This window comes from Aotus nancymaae, unplaced genomic scaffold, assembly GCF_030222135.1.
Source record: "Aotus nancymaae isolate 86718 unplaced genomic scaffold, 86718_ANA_hifiasm-v0.15.2.pri h1tg000075l, whole genome shotgun sequence".
In the NCBI taxonomy this organism is placed as follows: domain Eukaryota; kingdom Metazoa; phylum Chordata; class Mammalia; order Primates; family Aotidae; genus Aotus; species Aotus nancymaae.
In genome coordinates this window covers 1,397,669-1,415,920 of record NW_026988490.1, presented here as the reverse complement: position 1 = coordinate 1,415,920, position 18,252 = coordinate 1,397,669, and the positions used below count along the sequence as shown (strand labels likewise).

The 18,252-nt window shown below is 50.7% G+C and overlaps 2 protein-coding genes across 2 annotated transcripts in view; both read left to right on the top strand.

Annotated features, from left to right (window-relative positions):
- The window catches only part of LOC105715299 (phospholipid-transporting ATPase VA-like), a 96,800-nt gene extending 95,605 nt beyond the window's left edge, over window positions 1–1,195 (top strand). Inside the window, exon 4 of the mRNA XM_064367758.1 lies at window positions 1,166–1,195. Coding sequence (XP_064223828.1) covers window positions 1,166–1,195 — 30 coding nt within the window. The remainder of the gene's footprint in view (window positions 1–1,165) is intronic.
- A 1,116-nt stretch (window positions 1,196–2,311) lies between these two features.
- Window positions 2,312–18,252, top strand: part of ATP10A (ATPase phospholipid transporting 10A (putative)) — a 67,511-nt gene continuing 51,570 nt past the window's right edge. Inside the window, exons 1-6 of the mRNA XM_064367819.1 lie at window positions 2,312–2,426; window positions 4,202–4,287; window positions 11,523–11,629; window positions 12,367–12,498; window positions 14,520–14,650; window positions 16,601–16,853. Of these exons, the coding sequence (XP_064223889.1) occupies window positions 2,322–2,426; window positions 4,202–4,287; window positions 11,523–11,629; window positions 12,367–12,498; window positions 14,520–14,650; window positions 16,601–16,853 (814 nt within the window). The 5' untranslated portion in view covers window positions 2,312–2,321. The remainder of the gene's footprint in view (window positions 2,427–4,201; window positions 4,288–11,522; window positions 11,630–12,366; window positions 12,499–14,519; window positions 14,651–16,600; window positions 16,854–18,252) is intronic.

The following is an 18,252-nucleotide window of genomic DNA, read 5'->3' as shown; positions in this document are numbered from 1 at the left end:
TTGAAGAGGGGACACAGCTGTTCTACCTGGAGGAGGTGCCAGGCATTGGGAGGAAGTGGAAGCACACCACGGGGCTCGGGGTGTCCCTGGAGTACCTGCTGCTGCAGTTTGTAGCAGAAACACAAGTTCAAGGGCAGAGCTGGAGGGCTCTCTGTTGCACCACTGTTCTGCTTTCTTTCCACCTAGTAAAGGCGTTTCACTTTGCCCAAAGAAGCTTCAGAAATATTTGTAAGATAACAACAGAAGCTATGAGCACTTTCTTTCTGGCCAGTGAGATATTTATCTGAACGTGCTGCTCTGCCGCAGGTGCACCCTTCGCGTTGTCGGCTTCCTCTCATCCGAGATGCTGGGGTGCCGTGGCAGAGCTGCAGAGGGGAGTGCTCAGCTTGAAGCTGGCATACGCGGGCGGCACTCCTGCAGGTGATGCTGTTTCAGCAGTAGCGAGTCTGTTGTCTCAAGCACAGGGATGAACGGGAACCGCCTCTGCATCCTACAGAATTGTGGACTTACAGGGCTGCAGAGACCTTGGAGATCCGGGTCCAAATGTGCTCTCTTCACTTGCCAGAAGTCTCATGTTTATCAGTGAGAAGAACTAGCACCAGGTCCCCAGGCTCCTGATTATTTGGTTTTGGGTAGGCTCTGCTGAGCCCACATCCACGATCCTTGCTGAAGATGGGAAGAGAGTATTTATGATCAGATCAGGGTATGTTGAACTGAGGCATGTTTTCAAAACATTAAAACTTAAATTTTGGAAATTTCGAACTTTAAAAAGCAATGTAGGTTGGGCGTGGTGGCTCACACCTATAATCCTAGCACTTTGGAAGGCCGAGGTGGGTGGATCACCCAAGGTCAGGAGTTTGAGAGCAGCCTGGCCAACATGGCAAAACCCTGTCTCTACTAAAAATACAAAAATTAGTGAGTGTTATGGTGGGTGCCTGTAATCCCAGCTACTTGGGAGGCTGAGGCAGGAGAATTGCTTGAACTCAGGAGGTGGAGGTTGCAGTGAGCCAAGATCATGCCACTGCACTCCAGCCTGGGCGACAGGAGCAAAACTCCATCCTAAAATTAAAAAAATAAAAAGCAATTTAAATTTTTTGGGACGTTTCTGTAGAATCTGTTACACACTTTCTGGTTCATTTGCACAGTCTTTTTCCATTAATGCCAGATCGTCTCCGTGGTTTTGGTTGATGACTGAGCTGATCTGTCAGAGGCCAAGGAAGCTCCAGTCAGTCACTCCAAGGCCACTGTGACCTTGGGCATGGCACTTAAAGATCCTAAGTTGAGGGTGGTGCAAAAGCTGACTTTCTAGCAGGGTTGTAGGGTAGTAGGAGGGCACTAGGCACAGTGCCTGGCATTTAGCAAGCCCCCCAAGACTCATAATGACGTCGATGGTGATGACAATCAGAATGGCAGTGCCCTCAGGAATTACCGGCAAGGGAGACTTTCTGTACCTGTAACTGAAAGGTCCCAGGTTTCTCATCTATGTTCAGCTTGATGATTATTTCATTTCTTCCCAGTCAATTCTCAGAGTTTGTTTATGTCTGCTTAAAAATGTTTAAATTCTGTCTCCCATCTAAGTGCTGACCCTGCTTTGCTTCCAAGATCAGACAAGACTGGATGCATTCAGGGTGGCATGGCCATAATGAAATTTCTTATCACGGCAAAATATGCAGAACGTGAGCGTTAGCATTGCCATCATTTGTGACTGTGCAGCTCAGTGGCCTTAAGTTAATTCACATTGTTGTGCAGCCATCACACCATCCATCCCTAGAACTCCTTCCTCTTCCCCAGTTGGATATCTCCTTTTTTTTTTTGAGAAGGAGTCTCGCTCTGTCTCCCAGGCTGGAGTGCAATGGCGCAATCTTGGCTCACTGCAAACCTCGCCTCCCGGGTTCAAGCAATTCTTCTGCCTCAGCCTCCTGAGTAGCTGGGATTACAGGCACGTGCTACCACACCTGGCTAATTTTTTGTCTTTAAGTAGAGACAGGGTTTCACCATGTTAGGATGGTCTCGAACTCCTGACCTTGTGATCTGCCTGCCTTGGGATATCTACCTTTTAAGAAGAATGGAGTTCATGTGCTCAGAGCAGAAGGGTGGATCAGGGGCCTCTACCTCTGTCTGTGCTCGGGGGGCAGGTTGACAAACGTCTGACTGATGGATACCTCTCAGGCTTGACCGCAAAGCTGGTTTGGAGTGAGGCAGGGGTAGAGATGAGGGGATGGAGGATAAGTCCATATATTTCCTAATGAGGAGTGTTGCCTTATTGCCTGTTGTTAGACATAACCAATGTATTTTCCTCATCCAGAAGGTGTGCTCTGGATATGAAATGCCTTTTAAAGGAGGAACTCAAGGAAGGCCTCTGTGATTGCTGTAATGAAGCACCGCAGACTGGGCTGCTTCAGCAGTGGAAGTTCATTTTCTCACAGGTCTGGAAGCTGGATGTGAGGATGAAGGGGTCAGCAGGTGGTTTCTTTTGAGGCCTCTCTTGTTGGCTTCTCCCTGTGTCCTGCATGATCTTCCCTCTGTGTGTCTCTGGGTCCTGATTTTCTCTTGGTATGAGGCCTCCAGTCTTGCGGGATGAGGGTCCAGGCGATGACCCCATTTTAACGTAGTTACCTCTTTAAAGGCTTCATCTCCCAGTAAGGGCATATTCTGAGCTACGTCTGGTTAGGACGTCAACATACGAAGATGAGGGGGCTCCATTCAGCCCATACCCGTCTCTACAGATCCCTCCGATTCTGAAACTCCTCCAAATCCTCCCCAGTCCCAGGAGGAAGCAGAGGAAGCCAGGCGTCCCATGCCAGGGACCTGCCCTGCGCACAATCCCCAGGGCACGGGATTGTTGGTAGAACATTACAGACACAACTCTGAAGTCCCAGAGACAGAATGTCCTACTGTTCCTGAGCCATGCCCATGACATTTTTCTTAGAGAGAAAGAATAATAAACAGAGACAGAATATTTTAAGTCCTACCCTCATCATCTGCCAAGAATAATCCTGGTGTTCTCTGGAACTCACTCCCTTCATGGCCATCCTGTACTTTGTATCTGCAAATGTCTGCCCTGGAAAAAGCCATCCATTGGCTTCAAGATAATCCCCAGGCTTTAAATAAACACAAGACTCCTTGAAACAGAGCCTCGCTCTGGAAATAGAGCGAGAGGCCATTTCAGTCCAAGGAGAAGAGAGACTGATGGCTAATTAAACTTCCAGAAGAGCCTTTTAAAATAGCATTTCAATTTCAGTTATTGAATTGAGCTATGATTATCTAGCGTGTCCTCCTTTTAATGTACGCTTTACGCTGGGAAACAGCAGGAACTGAGTGTTGAGTAATTACCTTTACAGTTATATTCTGTGCAGGGAAGTGTGTGGATGTGGCAGAGTCACAGTTACCTGGGGTGGTGTCAACAGTGTTGATGCCATTTCTGTGACTTTTAACCACCTTCACTTTCTGTGTGTGTGAACAGACACCTCCATTTTTTACCGTGTTATGACACTTGATGCATTAAGTAGAATGGCGGGCCTGACCAGAGAGCTGATAAAAAAGAAATCCACTAATTGTACTCATTTACACTAAAGGCTTACTCTATTTCTCTCCCTTCTTCCTCCTTCCCCCCACTCCTAAGCCTTTCGTATGAGCCAGGCTGTGTTATATCTATCAATGGAAAAATTCTAAAGACATTTTTGTGGTGTGTCGTCAGGTTTTTTTAAATTGAGCAGAATGCTAAAGAAATTGTTGGTTCACACGCTGGCTATTTAAGTCTTTTTCATCAAAGATCCGTGAAGATCGTGTAGTGTACATTAAAAATAGGATTTTATTATGAGTTCCTGTTTTCCGGGTGGAATTTGCTTGTCTAAGTCTGTGTAGAAATGGGCAAGTGCCACGTGTCTTCAAAGACTCACCCATCCGTTTCCTTCACTGGTGGCCTTCGCTTTCTCTCCTGTTCTCTCATTTAGCAACAGGGCTGCAGTCATTTCTGCTGACTTACTGGCCAGCAACCAGCACTCGTCCCGCAATTTTCACTCGTCATAAAGCAATTAACTGTTATTTATTATAAAACGGAGAAGGTGGGTGCCTTGTCTTTCCACGGAGATTCTTAGGCAGAGTTCTTCCTGTGGATGTGAGACAGAAAAACAAGCGCCTCTCCGAACGGGACCGCCTGAGCCCGATTTCTCTGATGTCTCTCTCCGTGCTTTTATTTTAGGTCTCCGAGTTCAATCCTTTGATGTTCACCAGCGTGATTGAATGCGAGAAGCCGAACAACGACCTGACTCGGTTTCGTGGCTGCATGTGAGTATCGCGCGTCTGCCGCGCACATCCTCCCGTTTGGTGACCGTATGGACAGGTGTGTACGCACGCTCACTTATGAAACATGCATTGAACACTCTGCCACATGGTCTAGCTGTTTGGGAACGTTGCCCAGCACCTGAGCCTTCCTGGCTGCTTTTGGAACTGGTGGGTAAGAGCCTGCTGTCAGTAGAAGGTTGCTGCTACCATCTGTGAGGAGGAAGTCCCGCTTTTCCTCCCTCTAGCAGGCCCAGGGAAGGTGATGGGTGTGGCCAGGCACGTGTAGCTGACCACACATGGCCCTGTTACGTGGAAGCGGGAGTGGGCTGGGTGGAATTTCATGGATACATGCTTCTACCCATCACTCAACAAGTATCTATTGATACCTACCACGTGCTGGGCCCCTTCAAGGCTCCGGATGTAACGTGGTAAACTGAATCAACAGAAGTTCCTGCCTTTGTGTTTATGAGCATAACCTCGAGTGTGTCTAGTAGGCCAGCCCCTTCCTGCTCCGAAACGGAAAGACAGCTGGATCAGGGCGCAGGCCTGGCCCTGTGCTGGCGCTTGCTGAAGCCGCATGATAGGGAGTAGCAAAGGCCACCTTCGTGTCTGGAAATTTCCATAATAATCGGAGTGTGTGTGAGTGGTCAGTGGCATGGGGGCAACATGGAAGAGAATTAGGCATTGCCAGGACGGAGTTGCTGAGTAGCCTGCCTGGGCCCCTGCAGTTGGTGTCCTGGAGAGCAAGCCCGTGATGGGGCATGGAGCACGTGATGTTCCACTGCCCTCAAACCTTCTTCCAGCTGCCACGCCACAGCCACCTCCCGAGGGCTCAGCCCACTCTCCTGCAGCCCACGGGGCCGTGTCCTGGCGCTGTCCTGCTCTGAGGCACGGCGTGGGCCGCTGACGCCTGCAGCCACTGAGTGGCCCAGGCAGTGGCCTCCCCACAGGCACACGAGTGTGCAGGGGTGCTCTGCTTCTGAAAGCGTCTCCGTTTCTGAGAGCTTTCGGTGTAAGTTTGAGTCTTCTGATTTGCCAGCACCTCCAGTGTTGCTGCCTGTGCCCGGCACACAGTGGCAGGCGGCGGGGCTGGGGATGACCCAGCGGAAGTGAACTGTGCACGGCAAAAGCTGAAATTTGTCTGCAGCCAAGCGATGGCCCCGTCACCCACTGGAATTGCTCTTATTATCTGAGAATCAGACAGAGAATGTTAAATTACCCGTTAAAGGAGCCAGTTAAAGCAGGGTAAAACTCAACAAAATGTGAGCGTGTTACCCCTACGATCTGGGGAGGGAATACTCAACTCTCCAGGCACAAACCGTGTCCTGTGGCTTTTCAGGTCTTTCTTGACTCCGGGGCCTCTTCCCCAGGCCTCCTTGATGGCTTGCCCCAAAAGCTTGTGTGCAGGGCACCATCCTCAGCACTACTGGGCATCCCCAGGCACGAGGCGGCTACAGAGAGCAGGTGCAGGGTTTCTAGACATCCTGACCTGGAGCACCCATTGTGAAGGGTGGGACGCGGGCAGTCTCTGGAGAATGTTCAATGGTATCTCTGCTCATGGAGTAATTTTGGGGTGCCAGCTCCACCAAAAAAATAATAAGGGATCACCTTTCATCTGTGAAGACCACACTCCTGGCTCATTGACCTTGGTGTCAAATTCCATCTCACATTGTAGAGCTGGTTCCCTAGTTCTCTTTTCAGATCGTCAATGTTTGCTTTCTATGCTGGGGTGCTTTGATGCTGGATCCACGCACATTTATAACTGTTATGTTTTCCTGCCTAATTGACTCTTTTTTGTCTCTTAGGGCAGTTTTTGACTTAGTCTACTTCCTGCCTAATTGACTCTTTTTTGTCTCTTAGGGCAGTTTTTGACTTAGTCTATTTTGTTGGATACAAATAGAGCCAGCCTTGCTCTCCTTTCTTAGCCCGCAGGCCCCACAGAGCAGGCATCTGAGCTGGAGCCTTTTACAGCCACGTAGGGCCGGCGCAAGCACCAGCTGCATTTTGGGGTACGCTCTCTGGCCTGGCAGGTGACACCCTCCAGAGAAATGGTTAGTAAAAGCAGCAGGGCCGTCACTAACACAGAGCTGTCACGGTCCCTGCCCCCTCCAGCCTGGTGTCTGGTTGGAGCCTGGTGTGGGCTGTATCCAATGTCCTTACTGCCAGAGACCAAGAGGTAAATGAACTGCCACAACAGACTCATTAAAACTGGAATGTTGTAATTTCACCTTATCACCTTTAATTGACAGATTTATGTCTTAAAAATATTGGAACATCAGCACAAAACAGTTTGGTAATTTCCACACTTTCGTTAGATAAACAAAAGCATCTTATTATTTTAAAGAAATAATAAGAAACCTGAGCATCTTATTATTTTAAGAAAGAAGATTCTGCCCGGGATTTGACAGTGGCAGGAATTGTCCATCATTCCTTCCTCTCAGGCAGGATCCATGTGGGAAACAGACTGTGTACTTCAGTGTACATAGGCGAGGAGGGATATTTGCTAAGGGCACATCTTTGCTAAGGTCTTTCTGCTGGAGTGGGTGGGTGGAGGGGACGCATCGGGGACAGAGCAGACACTGAATTAGTAGCCGCTGAGCAGTCACTGCCATGAGGCCCCATGGGGAACAGTGGCCCTCAGGGACTCATGACCAGGGAGTAGCCCTGGTCGGGTGACACTGCCAGCCACTGCTGCCTCTCTAGCGGAGAGTACAGAATAAACTCCCTGTCTTGTTTTTTTTTTTTTTTTCGAGATGGAGTCTTGGTCTGTCGCCCATGCTGGAGTGCAATGGTGCGTTCTTGGCTCACTGCAACCTCCGCCTCCCGGGTTCAAGTGATTCTTCTGCCTCAGCCTCCCCGAGTAGCTGAGGAGGCATGCGCCGCCACGCCTGGCTAATTTTTTTTTTTGTATTTTTAGTAGAAATAGGGTTTCGCCATGTTGGCCAGGCTGGTCTCGAACTCCTGGCCTCCAGCAATCCTTCCCCCGTCGGCCTCCCAGAGTGCTGGGATTACAAGTGTGAGCCACATGCCCGGCCGACTCCGTCTTTTCTTGCTTTCACCCACTCCTCCAGTGTCCTTCCTGTCATCCACACTGGATGGACCCAGCTCAAAACCAAGGGCCAGGCAGCCTTCACTGTTTGCCAGGCTGTGAGGTGGGCACTGGGGTATGCAGTGGACAGGACGTGAGCAGCTCGTGTTTGGAAGTGGAGGCAGAAGGAATGCCACAGGTCGGCCTGGCAGGAGGGCCTGGGAGTGTGGTGTGGAGGACCGCCCTGAAGGCAGCAGCACCTGAGCCCAGGCCAGAAGGCCAGCCTCCCTCAGGCAGAGGCCAGCACAGAACAGACAGAGCGTCCTGTGTGAGGGGGGCTGGGGCGGAAAACACCAGAAGCCACCCCTTCTGTGGACCAAGCGGGGGCTACAGAGCAGGCAGGCCTGCGTCAAGCCGGAGCAGTGAGGAGCCCTGCAGGGAGCATCACACGCGCACTCGACTGCCCCAGTGCCCGTGGGAGCAGCTGCCCCAATGCCTCTGCAGCTGAGGCCAGCACACGTGTGTTGCAGGCTCCAGCAGAGAAATGCAGACACCTGAACCAGAAAAGAGCTGCACAGAGCTAGAGAGAAGGGGGCACGGATTAAAGAAACAGCCACAGAGGAGGTGAATGTGCAGAGGAGGTTGAATGGATGTAAAATGAGGGAGGAGTCAAGGACCCGCAGTGACCCACTGTGGAGCCACCACCTGGGGCACGGCAGGGAGGAGGGTCTGGGGCTCTGGCTGCCGGAGGCGATGGGGAGGAATCAGCTTGGAGACTGCTGTCCCTGGTGCCCAGGCCTGTGCGCTCCTGCCCGTGGCCGGGGAGGAGACGCTGAGCACTGCTGCCCTGAGCCGCTGCGTTGGAGGGGAGGATTCCCACCTGTTGGAAACGGACGCTCAGTGCCGCAAGGAAAAATTAGCACTGACAAAGGATCTCTTAGCAAGCAATTTTTACTTTTTTTACTTCCTGCACTGCAGGAAGGGTACCCTCGCCAGCCATCTTGCCACGAGACTACACTGAGCAAAGGAGAAGCAGACAGATTTACCCCTGATGCATCTGGGGTCGTCCTTACTGTGTGTCTGATCTCTGCTGGCTGGAGCCAGACCTCACAATCTAAACTAAACCCCAATTGGCTCACAACTTAAAACTTTTCTAAACAGGTAAAAGCAATGGAGACCTGCCTGTTAGCACGTCCAGCACAGATATCTTGGTTAAAGTGCAAGGACATAGAATGTACTACGTGCCTGTAAGCATGGCGTGTCTAACAGCTGCATAGGATAGGGCTTCACAAAGAGTTATTAGCACACTTATGATTTATTCTTTAACAAGAAGGGAAACTTGGAAGAGGAACTTTTACTTCCCACACCACCCCAGTTGCGGGTCCTTGTCGGCAACTCTGATGGTGGCTGGCCCTCCCCTTTCTTCACGTGCGGGGACTAAGGTGAAGGAGGCCCTTTACCAACAGCAGGTGAGGTCAGGAAAACGTAACGCCTTCTGAGAAGAAACACGGGGCGGGAGGTATCAGGCGAACTCTGCCGCTTCCCGTGGGGCCTGCGTGGGGCACATTGAGCGGATGGCCGGCATTCTCACCAGATGTTTCTCTCATCCGGGTTTGATTGGGAAGAGACGGGTCTGATGAGTCAGCAGACCTGGGAACTTGGACCGCGTGAGACCTTCTAAGTGGCTTAATTCAATGTTAAAGGATGTGTGTGACTGCTGGGGCCACCAAAGCAGAGTGCCACAGACTGGGCGGCTTTACCAACAGACTTTTGCTGTCTCCTGGTTCTGGAGGCTGGGAAGTGTGAGACCAAGGTGTCTGCAAGACTAGTGCCTTCTGAGACCTTTCCTGTTGGCTTGTGGAGGGCAAGATGCCTTCCCTTTGTGTCTTCACATGCTCTTCGCTCTGTGTGTCTCTGTGTCCTAAACTCTTCTTAGAAGGATCTAGTCCTATGGACTAGGGCCCACACTAAGGACCTCTTTTTTTATTTTTGACAGAGTCTTGCTCTGTCACCCAGGATGAAGTGCAGTGGCGCGATCCCGGATCACTGAAACCTCTGCCTCCTGGGGGAGTTAAGGCAATTCTCCTGCCTCAGCCTCCTGAGTAGCTGGGATTACAGGCGCCCACCACCATGCCCAGCTAATTTTTGTATTTTTAGTGGAGATGGGGTTTCACCATGTTGACCAGGCTGGTCTCAAACTCCTGACCTCAAGTGATCCACCTGCTCTGCCTACCAAAGTGCTGGGATTACAGGTGTGAGCCACCACCTCCAGCCAAAGGACTTCATTTTAACTTATTATCTCTTTGAAGACCTTGTCTCCAAATACAGTCATATTCTGTGGTCCTGGGAGTTAGGGCTTCACCAGCTGAATTCTGAGGGGACGCAGTTCAGCCATGATGAGGGAGCTGACAGCTCACGTTCTTATGTGCGTCTCTGTGGAGCTGAGCCTCGTGCCTGTGTGGTCCTGGGCCTCTGCCGCCCTTGGCCAGGCCTCTGTCTCTCTCAAGCCCCAGGCAGCCTCCAGCTCGGGCACCGGGCACCTGGTGGTGCCATCATTCTTCAGCCTCCCCTTTCTGATGTGGGGCTGTTCATCCAGGAGTGCGTTCCCGTCCCCTTGCATCCGCTCGTCCTTCGGGTGTGGGCCTCGTATAGGTCGGTGCACCTGTATAAGGTCCCAAGTTTCTGTCTGGCTTGGACTTATCAGAAATCACAGTAGTTACTCAAAAGTCAATGTCACAATTAAGAACACTTAATGCAGAACATTTTTCTTGTTTCTATCAAGTGTATGGTTTGTCCTTAAGAAGCACAGCCTGAACTTGGAGACAATTTGTTATTTTCTACCGTCCCAGTGGGTGCAGTGGTGGCTTTGGCTGGCTGTCGCTGGAGAAGTCCACGGGAGACACGTGGTAGGAGGTGTCCTCACTCCGCAAGTGTGGAGCAGGGTTTAGTACCTAAGGATGTCTCGTGCCCGCCAGGCTCTCGATGTTGTGGCTGGCAAAGTGGGTTTCCTTCTTGAATCTCTCTTTAAAGGAAAACCTCCCTCTGTCTTGGAAAGGCCAAGGGAGCTGTAGACACAGCGCTGGCTGAACAGCCCTTGTGCGGCCCCCTGCGTCTGCTCTGCGGAACGCTTGCTGTTGTTAAATAACTGACTTGTAGGAAATTGATCCCTCCAGCTTGCATTTCAGCCTTGCCTTTGCTGCTTAGCTTCTCTTCTCCACTAGGACACAGAGTTCTTTCCCTGGTCAGGAGGCTAAGAGTGGGCAGGAGGGAAAGGCCTGCAGGGGTCCCTGGTGACCCGCTAACAGCCGCACCGGAAGCCTTTGGACTGAGAGTGTGGGGAATGTGTGTGGAGGGGGTGTGGCTATGAACAGGTGGTCTCTTGGAAGGCACTTCCTTGGTGGCCCTGCCTGGTGGGTTAGGCTGGGCCGCCGCTGTGGCTCTGGAAGCCCGGATCTACAGCAGGCCTGGGCTACGGTTCTGGTTATGAGGCCTCCCCCCGTGACCTGTGCACCTGGCTCCTGGGGCCACATCTGTCCCTGTGCAGTCATAGCCCAAGGCTGCCCAGCCAGCATGAGTCCTTAGCGGGCCAGGAGGACAAGTTTGAAAACCAGTAGCTTAAGCTTGGACTGTCCCTCTGAATCCAAATAGCAGCAAAACAATGTATAGAATTGTCTTATGGAATTTACCACATTTCAGACCACACGGATTAATATTTCTAATAACATTGTAACTTCTTGTAAGAGAAAAGGATGTAAACAATGAAACCAATGTCATCCCCTTTTGTAGACAGATGTTTGTATTTTTGTGACAGCTTGAGGCTGTGATGAGGAGTCACAGTGTCTGTGTTGAGCAGGAGATGTCCAGAGGCCGCCTAGCAAGCCTCCATTGGCCGGTTAGGGGTCTGCCCTTTCCAGCAGTGGTGAATCCTGGAGTGAAAGCAAGTCCATGTGTGAAACAAATAAATAAACCCCAGTCTCTCGAGCTGCTGCTGGACGCCCAGTGAGTAGTAAGCAGCAGCTCCGTCTCAGCGCTTACAGAGACCCACAGGGCGAGCCGCCCACTCTGGGGGCCCCATCCCCACCTCCCAGTCCAGACCCCGGCGGCCCCTCACTTCTACTAGGTCAGCGCCTTCCTTCCTCAAGGCAGTGCCACTGGAGACATGAGGCACATGCCCACAGCCACGTGACACAGGCCAACTGTCGCTCCACAGCATACATGACAATGGGAAGAAGGCCGGGCTGTATAAGGAAAACCTGCTGCTGCGGGGCTGCACACTCAGGAACACGGACGCGGTCGTCGGCATCGTCATCTACGCAGGTAGGCTCGGGCACCCAGCGCCACCCGCCGCCACACGCGCTGTGCTCTCCAGTGCTTCTCCCTCACTCTGTGCTGATTACGAGAGTAGCATGGCCAGGCGCGGGTGGCTCACGCCTGTAACCCCAGCGCTTTGCGAGGCTGAGGCGGGCGGATCATGAGGTCGGGAGTTTGAGACCAGCCCGGTCAACACAGAATGAAACCCCGTCTCTAAAAAAAAAGTAGCCGGGGTGTGGCGGTGCGTGCCTGTAGTCCTAGCTACTAGGGAGCCTGAGGCAGGAGAATCACTTGAACCTGAGAGGCAGAGGTCGCAGTGAGCTGAGATCCTGCCACTGCACTCCATCCAGCCTGGGCAACAGTGACATTCCGTCTCAAAAAAAAAGAGCATAACATACTCCCCCGTTGTAGAAAGTTTGGAAAACTAGGAAAATGGAAAGAAGGCAAAGCAAAAATGCTTTGAACAGTACCTCCACCGAAAGCGTTCTTTCTTGGCATGGTAGCGTATTTTTTCCACTTCTTTCTCCACAGTCATTATATGTATAAGACTAATTTAATTTAACTTTGATTCATTTTATTGTGTTTTCACACCTGTTCAACAGGAAGTAAGATTAATTTTACCGAGTTTCTCACCTAAGCACCAGCGAATGGCGGCGTGGAATTCCCTCCACGCCTCCCGTGCAGCCAGCTGGTCCCTTAGCTCCAGGCTCGGACTCACCACGGCCCTTTGTCCTCCCCGACAGGACATGAGACCAAGGCTCTGCTGAACAACAGCGGGCCCCGCTACAAGCGAAGCAAGCTGGAGAGGCAGATGAACGGCGACGTTCTCTGGTGTGTGCTGCTCCTTGTTTGCATGTCTCTGTGTTCAGCGGTTGGTAAGTTTCCCAGACAGATCGGAAATGAACGGGGACCAGGCCGGTGGCTCATGCCTGTAATCCAAGCACTTTGGGAGGCTGAGGCGGGAGGATCACTTCAGGTCGGGGGTTCGTGACCATCCTGGCCAACAAGGTGAAACCCTGTCTCTACTAAAAATACAAAAGAAAAAATTAGCCAGGCATGGTGGCTCATGCCTGTAGTCCTAGCTACTCGGGAGGCTGAGGCAGGAGAATCGCTTGAACCTGGGAGGCAGAGGTTGCAGCGAGGAGATACTGAGCCACTGTACTCCAGCCTGGACAACAGAGCAAGACTCTGTCTCAAAAAAAAAAAAAAAAAAAAAGCAAGAAAAGAAAAGCAATGAATGGGCTCCAGGTGAGCTTGGCAGGCTGCCCCCAACATGCAGACCTAGCACCCAATAGTTAAAACACCAGTTTTTCACCAACTTGAACTCAAGGGCGGCCGGCATCAGCACAGGCCACATGGAAACACCTGGAAGAAAGGACATGGCAGAGTATAGCTGCCCCTCGGTATCCATGGGGGGTTGGTTCCAGGACCCGCCATACCAGAATCTTCAGATCCTCAAATCCCTGACAGAAAGTGAAATAGTATTCACCTGTAACCCAGCTATACCTTCCCGTATACTTTAAATCAGCAGTCCCCAGCCTTTTTGGCACCAGAGACTGGTTTTTTTGGAAGACAATTTTTCCATGGATGTGGGGGTAGTGGGGGATATGGTTTTGGGGTGAAACTGCTCCACATCATCTGGCACTAATTAGATTCTCATCAGGGCGTGCAACCTGGATCCCTCCATGGGCAATTCACAGTAGGGTTCCTGCTCCTGTGAGAAGCTCATGCTGCCACCGATCTGACGAGAGGGGCAGCTCACCTAAGCATCAGTGAATGGCAACGTGGAATTCCCTCCACGCCGCCCGTGCAGCTAGCTGGGCACAGTGACCTGTGCACCTGGGGGAATGCTTACTCACCTGCCGCTCACCTGCAGCTGTGCAGCCCAGCTCCTAACAGGCCATGGACAAGTCTGCAGCCTGGGTGGTAGGGACCCCTCACCACTAGGTTACTTACAATGCCTGATGCAATGTAAATGTCATGTAAGTAATTGCTATAATGTGTTGTTTAGGGAATATACACAGTTAACATCTTTTTCTCCTAATATTTTCTGGTCCATGGTTGGTTGAATCCATGGATTTGGAACCCACAGATACTGAGGGCTGAGTGTAATGTGATTTTCTGAATTGACAGTTTCTTAGTGGAAGAATGCGTTCATCACAGCAGTGGTGATGATTCCAGGGGAAGAAGTATTAGTAAGTTGGTGCTGAACTAAGGCTGCTAGCCGGAGAAACACAGATGTGACTAATGGGAACTTCATGAAAGGAGAAACAAGAAATGGCTTTGGATTCTAGGAAGGGGCTAGCAGTTAGGTTCCACGTGGGCTCACACAAAGTGGGTGTGATGCGGTCTCGGCCCAGTGGCATGAGATACAGATGTACAGGGCCTGAAGGAGGCTTCTGTTTCCAGACAGGTGTAGGTCCACTGGATTAGGACTGTGCATGACTGCTGGTTCCCAGAGACTCCCGTATGTGAGGCGTGAATCTCTGGAAAGGACAGTAACGGCAGTGTCCGAGTCCAGTGACTGTTTTTTTTGCTGTGCATTTTGTGAGACTGGTGTTTTGTGAGATGTGTGTTGAAAAATTCCGTCTTGGGGCCTCACGCTGCCGGCTGCCAGCACACGCGTAGCTCTGGGTTGGGACAAGTGCTACCACTTAGCACCAACAATGGGAAACGCTTAGTGTAGGAAGAGACCAAGTCCCAGCTCCTTCCTGAAGTTGGATCGTAGGTGCCAAGAACATTGTGTGTCTTTGTTTTCTGACAAGGCAGAGCTGACAGAGAAAGCCAAATGTGCTTGCATCAGGCAACAGATACTAAAGTGTTGCTTTAACATACGCTGGCAACGTTCTTATTTTTCCGTTGGATGAACAACATTTGTCTTTGAACATTACTACAGGACATGGACTGTGGATATGGCGGTATCAAGAGAAGAAGTCATCATTTTACGTCCCCAACTCTGACGGAAGCTCCTTGTCCCCAGTCACAGCTGCAGTCTACTCATTTTTAACCATGATAATAGTTCTGCAGGTAACAATACTGAGTATCGCACAATAATTGCTTCACTTTTCTGAACAGAACTTAAAGTCATCCTACTCTGCTCAGAATTTCCTACAAATTCTGCGTCTGGAAGGACCGCAAATATACCTGCCAAAAGTTCTGCCCTTTATTTTTCCTCCTAAATCTTCCCTGGGTGATTTTTAAGTTACAATTCTCCTTTTCTGTTCTGAAGATTCTTGTGCTTTGAGGGTTTGCTCTGGGTCATCATTTTCATTTTGCTGTTTTTCCTTTCAGTTACTTTTTTTAAAAAAATAGATTTTATTTTGGAATGATTTTAAGATGTACAGAAAAGTTGCAAAAGTCTTTGCAAAAGCCTTTTGCAACTTTAGTGTAAATCTTAAAATCATTCCAAAATAAAATTTAGTTTTCTAAATAAATTTTGCGCTGAGTTTCCATACGCCCCCTCACCCAGTTTCCCCTAATGTGAACATATTACATTGTCCCAGGACATTATGAAAACTAAGACGCCAACTTGAGTCCTTTGCTTTTTTTGGTTTGGTTTTTTACGACAGAGCCTCGCTGTGTCGCCCAGGCTGGAGTGCAGTAGCGCGATCTCGGCTCACTGCAACCTCCGCCTCCTGGGTTCAAGCAATTCTCTTGCCTCAGCCTCCCGAGTAGCTGGGATCACAGGTGCGTGCCACACATCTAGCTAATTTTTGTATTTTTAGTAGAGATAGGGTTTCACCATGTTGGCCAAGCTGGTCTTGAACTCCCAACTTCAGGTGATCTAGCTGCCTTGGCCCCGCAAAGTGCTGGGATGACAGACGTGAGCCGCTGCGCCCAGCCCAGTCCTTTGCTTTGAACAAAACTCCAGACTTCTCTGAGATTCCACTAGTCTTTCCATAAATGTGCCTTTTCTGCTCCAGGATTCAGTTGAGGTTATTACATTGCATTTATCTGCACTTGTTATTATTACTATTATTGATTCACATGCCTTCCTGACATAGAAAGTCCGTGACTGGCTGTCTGTGCTCAGAAAGGTCTGTGAAAGAGTGGGGAAGGTCCCAGAGTCCGGAGGGCGAGGGGGCAGTGAGATCCCCACCAACCTTCTTGGGAACTCAGTGACCAGCGACACTGGCTCAGCCTTGCCTTGGAGGGAACCTTTGCTGCCTCTTATATGTGCTTCATACAACAGGAAACACTCTTATTTAACTCTCTACATCCGTTTTTTTTTAATAAATGCAAATTTCATTCTAGTCTTGAGCTAGGACTGTAGTTGGTGTTTTGGTAACACACTTGAGTTCCCAGGAGAACCGAGTGAGTGTGGGGATGATATTCTGAGTCTGTAAACATTAGTTCAGTACCATTACTCTACAGAAATAAATGAATAGATAAACATTAATTTTGAGGAGAATTGTTCTTAAATTATGAAGACATCACTGAATGATTTCTCAAAGCCTCTCTCCCTTTCCTCTGCGTTGTACAAGAGCACAGAATCACAAGCCCAGCATCTGAAAAAAGACTGTCGTGTTTGCACTGCTCCCTGAACTTGGGGTTGTATGCCCGGGAGACGGGAGCCCGGGGAAGGCCCGGGGTCGAATGCGCCGTGCGACATGGTGCGAGCTGGCTTTGCGTGTGAGGACTGACTGTGCCGTGATGTTTCCTCTCTCTTTTCTCTCCTGTCCTAGCCTCTCTCAAGCACAATTGCTTGCTGCTTTCCAAGCCACGGGCAGCACACTTCCGACACCATAGCGGACCCCGCTCTGCGGCTGCTCCGTAAGCTGTCCTAGTTTATTCTCTTTGTCAACACTCCCATGCTTTTCCAATACTGACTCTAAACCAACCTATTTAAGCTCTTAACGGTACAGTATAGGCCCTACTTGCTTGGGGTCATAGTCATTTGTTGTTTAAAGAGATTGACTAACTCCCCAGCTCCCCGGTCCTCACGGTCATTCATCCTGGGTGCCTCGTCTCTTTCAGGTTTTGATCCCAATTTCCTTATACGTTTCCATTGAGATTGTGAAGGTGTGCCAGGTGTATTTCATTAACCAGGATATGCAGTTGTATGACGAAGAAACAGACTCGCAGCTGCAGTGCCGAGCTCTGAACATCACGGAGGACCTGGGGCAGATACAGTACATCTTCTCGGACAAGACTGGCACCTTGACAGAGAATAAGATGCTTTTCCGAAGATGCACCGTGTCTGGTGTAGAATATTCTCATGACGCAAACGGTGAGTCTAGGGGTGGGGGGCTCCCAACCCGGGCTGAACCAGAAAGCTGCCCTATCCAGAGCTGCTTGGACACACACACACACACACACACACACAGAGACACACACACACACACAGACACACACACAGACACACACACACACACAGAGAGACAGACACACACACACACAGACACATACACAGAGACAGACACACAGAGAGAGAGAGAGACACACACACAGAGACACACACACACACACAGAGAGACAGACACACACACACACACACACACAGGCTTCAGGGATTACTGATTTTCAGGGAAGCATAAAGACGCCGCTGTCAGAGCAGCTCAAGCACCTGAAGCCTGGCGCCATTTACAGAGCAGGCAGTGGCACGGCCACCCGCCCTGTGCCTGCAGGGTCTGGAGTGCCAGGCATCCTCTTAAGCAAGCAGGCAAGCCACCCGCGAGGAGCTCACTTCGTGGCATCCCATCCCCTTGCTCTGCCGCACCAAGGGACAAAGAGACGTCTCTTACTTAGCCATCCATTCTCTAGTCATCAGCTGAAAATCCTCAGAAGGGCACTGGCTCATTCGTGCTGCATTCTCTCCCCTGGGACAGTGTCCCTGGGAACTGGAAAGAAAGGAATCGCCTCACTCCCAATGACTGAAGCAGTCCCCACTCCCACCTCTCCCTTCCTCATCCGTGGCTGCCTCCCTCCAACCTGGTGCCTCGGGGGAGACGCCAGCTGCCGAAACCCAGGGTGTGAGTGCAGGAAAGGGTGCGGACCAGGGTCCCTGCCACGGAGGTGCCTGGGGCTGCAGCTCCTCAGGAGCAGGCATCCTACACCACATCCAGGGCTCCATGTCCTGCCTGCAGCAGAAACGGTGCGACAGAAACAGCAAATTAAAACTGGACAGGGAAGGCAAGTGGGCCTGACTCCGAAGCTGCTGTATAGAGGGATTTGGTGGGAGGCATCCGTTGAATACCTGCCATTTTTGTGAGTTGTTTTTAAAACCAAGAATTATCATGGAAGCCGTAGTCTTCCTCAACATAAAATGAAAACATAAGGCAGAGGAACTGACCCACTCTGTTTAAAGTTGAATTTGCCACCCGAAATAGATGACCAGTGACCGTACTCCATCCACTCACCCAGCCTCCCTCCCACCACCTCCTTCGGCCTCCCTCTCCTCCCTTTTTCCCTTCTCCTTCTCTCCTCTCCTCTCCCTCCTTCCTCCTCTTCCCCTCCCATAGTTGCTAAACCTGGTGCTGAACCTCAAAAGCAGAGCTCAGCAGAGTCACGAGGGGATCAGAGACCCGGGCGGTCGGTTCTGCAGCAGCGCTTCAAAGCCAGGCCCATTTCAGACAGGCATGAGGAATAGGTTTTGAGATGTGTTGCACAGCCGGGTGACCAGAGACAGT